The 7,719-nt window shown below is 38.8% G+C and overlaps 1 protein-coding gene across 1 annotated transcript in view; it reads left to right on the plus strand.

Annotated features, from left to right (window-relative positions):
* LOC145488548 (unconventional myosin-X-like) overlaps positions 1-4,500 on the plus strand; it is a 39,335-nt gene extending 34,835 nt beyond the window's left edge. The window contains exons 55-58 of the mRNA XM_081467432.1: positions 43-129; positions 863-972; positions 1,433-1,517; positions 2,051-4,500. Of these exons, the coding sequence (XP_081323558.1) occupies positions 43-129; positions 863-972; positions 1,433-1,517; positions 2,051-2,152 (384 nt within the window). The 3' untranslated portion in view covers positions 2,153-4,500. The remainder of the gene's footprint in view (positions 1-42; positions 130-862; positions 973-1,432; positions 1,518-2,050) is intronic.
* Positions 4,501-7,719: the final 3,219 nt, after the last annotated feature.

Consider the following 7,719-nt stretch of genomic DNA (forward strand, 5'->3'; position numbering starts at 1 on the left):
AAAGAACTTTTGATGCAAATTTGTTTTTCTTCTAATTTTCAGGGCATGGATCAAGAAGAAGCTCAGAAACAGTACATGGAAATACTGAGAAGCTGGCCAGGGTATGGCTCCACTTTGTTTGACGTGGAGGTACGTAACGCAATACTTTCTGCTCAAATGTCCACAGAAATTCCACGCCTGTTAATCTCTCTTTACACTGTGTCTGTGGGTGGTCTGCAGGGGGGGAGGAGGGGGGAAGGGGACTTGTCAGTCCGATTGATTTAGTCATGTTTTTGAGCAAGACATTTTTCTCTGAGATATCACACCATTGAATAATTGCGTTACAGAGTGCTTGGCCGTACCGTAATCTGTATTAGATAAGCGTCACGTCGAGTCACGTTTAGGTAGAGTAGAATTGATGTGGATGATTTCTACTGATGGGTTATTTCCATTGATGGCTGGTTATTATGAACGGACAGACGTGAAGTTTACCTCTTAACACACTGACAAGTAAACAGCATAAAGAAATGTACCAGTCACGTGCATGTGTAGAATTAAACAGTCGAGCAATCAGCATGCGTGAACTTTTTTCGGCAGGCACAAAACTGATTCCACATTTCAGCGCACACAACCCAGCCAAGCATTTTCGGGATCTTATTTTCCTAGTTGGCTTTGACATCGAGTATTGTTTCCCCTCCTGGATGCTAGTCTGTGGTAGTCGACCTTCCTCCTTCCCCCTGCCCCTCGACCCCCCCCCCCCCCTTCTCAGCCCTCCATTCTCCAGCATTTCGCAGTGCTGCTCTATCATTACAACCGACTTATGTATATACACTAACGTGAACCACAGCTTGGCTGAAGTTGAAGTTGGTGTTTTCTGTTTTAGACAAAAGATCCTGGCTTTCCTCCTGAGCTCTGGCTGGGTGTGAGTTTTAAGGGCGTAGCTTTGTACAAGCGAGGAGATGTCAGACCACAGTGTCAGTTCAGTTATGAAAAGTGAGTTGTTGCACGATTATACAAAAGTCATTTTGTGATATCCGAAACTATATCTTCCAGACTTCAAGACCCTAACGTTAATAGCTTAGTATGGAAGAGTAATGTTTAGAGAGTCAAAATTAAGCATTAAAATGCGCGGAAGGTCAGTGAATAAAATCTTCGATGTTGTTGTTGTTCCGTGGGAGCAAAACTAGAATGAAAGTGAACGTTTTTGTAAAAGCAGACATGTGTTTGTTCCATTCGGTTTCATTGTATTTTTACGTAGTTTTGCAATGGACGGCTAGGGAATGTACGACAATGTACAACGTGTGTATATTCAAGTGCTATGGCAACGCTTAATTTTCGATCTCTCCATTGGCATTACCCATACTTTGAGTAATCGAGACCTCATGATATAGATCTTAGAGATCATGTAACAATTACCTTTAGTTATTTGCTGCGTTATAACTTCTACTTACAGTATTCTATCATTTGGAGCTCCGGCTGCCAATAAATACAAAGTCATCGTTGATGGAAGAGACCCAATGCTCTTTGAAACATCACAGGTATGCTCATTTCTTATTTTAGTGACTGCCTCTTTTTTCTTCCTTTTTAGTTGGTAGCAATATTCACTTGGCAGGCGTTATTTGAACTCACACGATTTGCGGAACCAATACGAAGTCAATCGCCAGTTGACAAACGCCATGTTTCCCGCGGTTTACATCGGTTGCAAGTTGCTGCTTTGAATTCTGATTGGTTTATGTCGTAAGACGTAGTCGCATCTGATCAATCAAAACGAAGCGAGTATAACACAATCAACCAACCAATAGGAAGTCGAAGCCAAGCCGTGCAACCGATGTCAAGCGCGGGAAAACCTGCCTTAGCCAAAGGACGAATGGTTTCTGATTGATCCTGATTGGCTAGGAAAGAAGCGTATCTGTTCTGATTGGCTACAGCAAATCGCTCCAGTCAGGTATAATTTCACACAAACGCAAAGGCAAACCAGAAACACGTCATGACAAGTTTCAAGAATTTCTTAAACCGTCTTGTGATGTGAGCTTTCAAACCGTTCTTATACGTGTTCTTTTGTTACCCACAGGTTATCGAGATTGCCAAACTGATGAAAGCCTACATCAATCAAATTGTGAAACTGCGAAGATCAAGCTACCTAAGCCAAGTATCAGAAGCATCAGACTCTTAGCCAGTCGATGAACTGAAACATGAGTTACACTTCTCGCTCTGTTTATTAATTGAATAGTTAGCTTTAGTTGATATTTTCGTATTTCTGATTCTGGGAAACAAGCACTGTGTTCGGTAAACATTTGTTCAAGCGCTCGTGGTGTTTGCAATTCTCATTATTATCTTATCAAGAAAGAGCACTAACAAGAACTCCCGATGCCGTCTTCAGCTGGTACCTGCTTCCCCTTGTCTGTGCCGCAGCTGTAAATGCAATTAAGGGGACTGCGGTTAGAATTAACGTAAATGGAAGGGAGGTACATCGGAGGCAATAAGATATAGATTCCAAAAAAAAGCAGGGAAATTTCTTGAATACTTTATCTTCCCGCAGTGATTAAAATCTTTCTCTCTCCATTAACAATAGCATTTCAAGCGGTCAGCTGATGAGAATAAAGAAGATCCGTCATAACTGAGGAATTTACTTTGATAAACCAGCAAATTCTCGACACTAGAATTAAAAGAAATCTATGGCAGTGAGTAGGGAGAATCTACACTTCGATCTTAGAAGAAGTGAACGCTTTCAGGCCGTCATACTCTCTTCATTTTTAGTGGAAAAGAAAAATTAACTGTGAGACTGGTTTATCCATAAATTTATTACTTGTAGTAATTACCCCGGGTTCCTAAATTTGTTATTCGGAATTAATCAAATAAATAAATCAAATAAGGGTTTCAAAAATTTACGTAAAGCGCGCGTGTTGTGAGACAATCAAAGACGTTTGTAGTCAATTCAATATTTTTATACTGACAATAGCAATTCAAACGACCATTTTGGTTGGTAATTTTGCTAGGAAACTGTCTATTAACGTATTTTTCGTGGAAATATATAAATAAAATATTTGTTGGAGGGGGAGAATGTTCCCATAGTTGAAAGGAATGCATAGATTCTAACTATCGAGGGGAACGCCGGATATTTTAAGGTAGTAGTCTGACTAATGATTGTTAACTGAATTCTTCATTGATAGATAATTACAAAGAATTGTCACAATCTTGCTATCACCAATTAAGAAAGCGCTGCTAGTTAGGAAACAAAGTCTGTGAAAAAGTTGAGTTGTGAGCGCGATGTTTTACAGACTATTGTATTTCAAAACTGTTAAGTATTGCGAATAATATATATCGGTTTGGGTTTTCTTAAACGAGAAATGAAGCGGCAAAATTTTTCACCTCTGAAATCAAATGAGAATTTGTTGACCTGTACTTAATATAAGCGAGGTTTTCTGTTGGCTGTCAAGCGCTAAACACTTAAAAACTAACCGGTCCTTTCCCCGCGCTTGACGCGGGTCACCCAATCACGTGCTTTTGGGCTGATCGAGTTCTGATTGGCTCGTTGCGTTATTTGCGTTTGTTGTGATTGGCTAGGTGTAGCTATGTTGGATTTGGTGTATCGACAGTCTTTAGAAAACCTCTAACAGAAGTTTGATAGTTTTTTTAGTTTTATCACTTATTCTCCAGAATGTGAAGTCCCAGATAGTGAGATCAATGAAGATCATTTTACAGAAATCTACTACAGTGAAAAGGAATCTCTATTTTCTCACTATTTTTATACTAGTAAATTATCTTTAGGAATCTTTGAATCCCTTGTGAGAAAAGAAACAACGATTGCACGGGCTCTTGTGAAGTTTTAATTGACTATTAAGATCGTTTGTTTTCCAATCTGCTATGTACGCCAATTAGAACCGACAGTCGCACGTGCGATAGATGTATGGGCACCTGATAGTCACGTGCTGGTATAACGCGGTTTTCATCGGCCAAGGAGCGGGGAAACCAAAATAGAAACGATAGAGCTCGTTTTGCCCCTAATGGTTAAATTTAATAGCTTTTAAATTGCCAAGCTGTGGAACACGACAGCTAATCTTAAGAAGCTAGATAGCTGTCAATTTTAGATATGTAATTTTGTATGAATATTCTGTATCTTTTGTATTTAACAATGGTTTGTGAACAGTTTTATTAATGGAATTAAATGACAAAGAAATAGAGCAAAAGCCTTTGATTTGTCATTGAGTTCTTTCAGTCACTCCTGAACTATCAGCTGAACTATTCTGTGGTAGATCTAAACATTTGTTAGACGGTATAGGCCCTCCCCTCTTCTTTGAGTACAGTAAAATATTGAGGCCTAGGAACTAGGCAAAACCAGGCCATGTATGTTGCTGTTGAGAATCACAGGCCAAGCCATGTTTCTGGTTTGTTTGTTTGTTTGTTTTTGGATTGTTTAAAAAAAATAGCATGTTCATCATAACATGTTATCTGTGAGTGAGTACATTTTTAACCAATTATTTAAAAACTAGCTTGAAATTTTCCATTTTTATGTTCCATCCCACTTAAACTTCTATTTACCCCCCCCCCCCTCTGCCCCACCTCTTCTACCCTTCCTATCCTCGCATGATGAAAAGTATAGTACATAGTGTAAAGTATACTACCCCACCTTTTTGTCAAGATACATTATTTTTGCATTATTACTGCATGATATTTAACTCACTATCATTTGCCTTGCCCCTTCTCTCCCCCCTCTCTCTGTCAGATCCATAAAGATGGTGCTATACAGCAAAACCAACTCCCAGCCTAGCACCTTACAAAGAAATCCAACTACATGGAAAATCAGGGCTTCAACACTCTACCTGTGGAATGAATGTTTTGTTTTAATGGCCTTAAATCATGTTTCTATTTGTGCTGGTTGTCATTGGTAGTAATTATTATTAGTATCACCTAACTAGTCAATTACTGCAAATCCTGCATTTTAACTGGCTACGCTACTAGAGGACTATTAGTAATAGTCCTTGGGTAGCAAAATTGGCACAATCAAGCACAACACTTCCTTTCATCTTATTCCCAAATTCCCAAATAAATATTTCTTCAACTTGCACTACTAACTTTATTCTTGCCTTTTCTGTCCGACTAATTGGGTGATACTGTAACAAAGACTCTTCGTCCTCAAGGGCCATGGGTCAATAGCCCATTTGGCTTTGCCTCATGGGCTATTGACCTGTAGCCTGCAAGGGCTACGGTCTAATATTTAATAGATTATATTAGATTGTGATAGTCTGTGCATGTTCAGTTACAGCTCCTGTACCACTGTGTAACTAGCTTAGCACTGATCAGGAAGACCAGTGAGACAAACATTGAGCAACAGTCTGAGCAAGCCATTGCCTGATTTCAAGCCGAAAAGCACTAGGTACAAGTCTGTAAATTATAGGATTAGCAACTATTGATCCACATAGTCAGAAAGAGCACACAGAGATTCACAAAATCCCCAAGTTTTGTGCTGATCAGGCTAGTTTTGACTGAGATACAGCCATTTAAAAACGTCAAAATTGCACAAATATTTGGTCATCCAGACAGTGTCCGGATGGCCATACATTTTTTTGTAAATTTTGATGTTTTCAAATGGTTGTATCTTGCTTACTATTGGGTCTATTTGCACCAAACTTGAGTATTTTGTAAAGCTTGGTGTGCACTTTATATGACTATGTGGATCAATAGCTACTAATCCCATAATTTGTAGACTCCTACCTAGTCCTTTTCGGCTTGAAATCAGGCAATGAATGCTGCACAATGCATCAGTTTCCTTTCCATGTTCGCCCCAGTTGTTCAAAGGGTGCAGGGGTGGATCCAGGACTTTTCAAGGAGGAGGTGGGGGGGAGGGGGGTGGTGGTTGCAGAATCAATGGGACATGTTCCCAAAATGTTGCAATTTGAGAATTGGAACCGAACTGAAAACCATTACACAAGAAATACTAGCAATGCTGCAAAGTTGCAATTACAGTAAGGTACCTGTCCAGAGAGGTTGCCTTTGTTTCTGCCTTAATATTCACAACCTTTTTCATTTTTTTTTATGCTTTTGCTTCTCCAAAAAGGGTTGGTGGGGGCAGGGTGGCAAGCCACCCAATCCATCCCCCCCCCCCCCCTTCCCATTTGGGGTGGATTTGCTATCCTCTGGCTAAATCACTAGCCAGTGGATAGCATAGTTTGTTCTATTTAGCTTGTTCAGTTTTCTTACTATTCTGAGTAGTTTTTTGGCCTAATTAAGCTAATTGTTTTTATGCTGTTTATTCTTATCTTGTAAACCTGGCAAAATAACGTGGTTGGTTGCTGTTGATCCACTGGATAGCAATTTGTTCAGTAGACTGAACATTATCACGCTTTGAACAGCTGAGCTCAGACTAATAGCAAATTGTTATTGCACATAAAATACTGGTAGATAAGTTCTATCGTGTATTGATGTCTTTCCTATTCCCATTTTCCTGTTTGTGATTCCCAGTTCTGGAGTCCTAAACTCCATTTTCTGAGTACAATACAAAAATCCCACTTTTCATTTACTCCTTCAGGGTCCTTCATCAAGGGTTTCTATTGATCACTCATACGAGTAAAATGAATGTACATCAGAAAATTAAATGCTGCTGTAAGTCAGTAGTTAAGAAAAATAGCTTATCCTTTATTTGCGGTAATTGCAACAAATTCTACTTTTAAGAGGATATCATGTCTCCTAGTGAAATAACCATATCTTACAAATACCTTCCACACATCACCATTGAAAATAATAATTATGTCATGGATTTTACACTGCTTTTTGTAAATGACACACAATTTCTGTAAGGTTATCACAAACCCATTTGCCTTAGTTTACGAGTAAAATTTTCACAACAATCAAAGGACTCTTCTTATGGGCAAACCTGCAAAGACATCACAAGTAGTGAAAGAATCCGTCTTAGTAATTTAATACTTAAAAGTACTGGGGTAACTTTAAAAACAAAAATAGAGGCATTGCCATTTCAGCAAAACTTCTCTCACAAAGTTCTCATTTGAGGGTTTTTTTAAGCCCCTGAGAACAGCAGAGTTATCACCTATAATGTTACAAATGGGCTAAACTCACACTTCAATGACCACAAATGATTGAAGGTGATTCTTCAGAAATAAAAAAGTTGTCAAACTATTCTTTTTAATTTTCCCAGAATGTTCCCTACCAAGCACTGCAAGTTTTGAAAAATACAATAAGATAGTTCACCATGCTCACAAGAGATATGATGAGCCAATGTTACCCAGTTTATGCAGAAGCTGGATGCAAAGTTTTTTAAAAAGTTCTTGAAAAGAAAATTGATAGGTAGAAAGACTCCAGCACTTGCAACAATATAATCTGTATATAATGTGTAGTTCCTAAATATATCCATACCTCCCCCACGGAAGGAAATTTTTGTAAGTCCCCCCCCCCCCCCACCCCTCTGGAAATTCCGATTGAGCTTCATACATTTCTTGAAATTTTTTGGTCTTACAGAACCTCCCACCCCCAAGGAAATTCCAATCCCTTCTGTTGGGGGAGTATGGATATTTTCTGGAACTGAACAATTTATGGAAAAGACACAATTTTAAAAGACATTGACTCAAAATGGTCCACGAGTCGTTGTTTTCAGGGTCATAATTTGGATCTTGTGCACACTTTTAGCTATATCTTTTTTCCACTCAAAGAATTTAGTTTTCAATTTTCCGACTAGAAGAGAATAATTTGTACACCAAAATTATGTAATAAATAATAATGGTCACCCTG

Source organism: Orbicella franksi, chromosome 5 (assembly GCF_964199315.1).
Source record: "Orbicella franksi chromosome 5, jaOrbFran1.1, whole genome shotgun sequence".
NCBI classification, from domain to species: domain Eukaryota; kingdom Metazoa; phylum Cnidaria; class Anthozoa; order Scleractinia; family Merulinidae; genus Orbicella; species Orbicella franksi.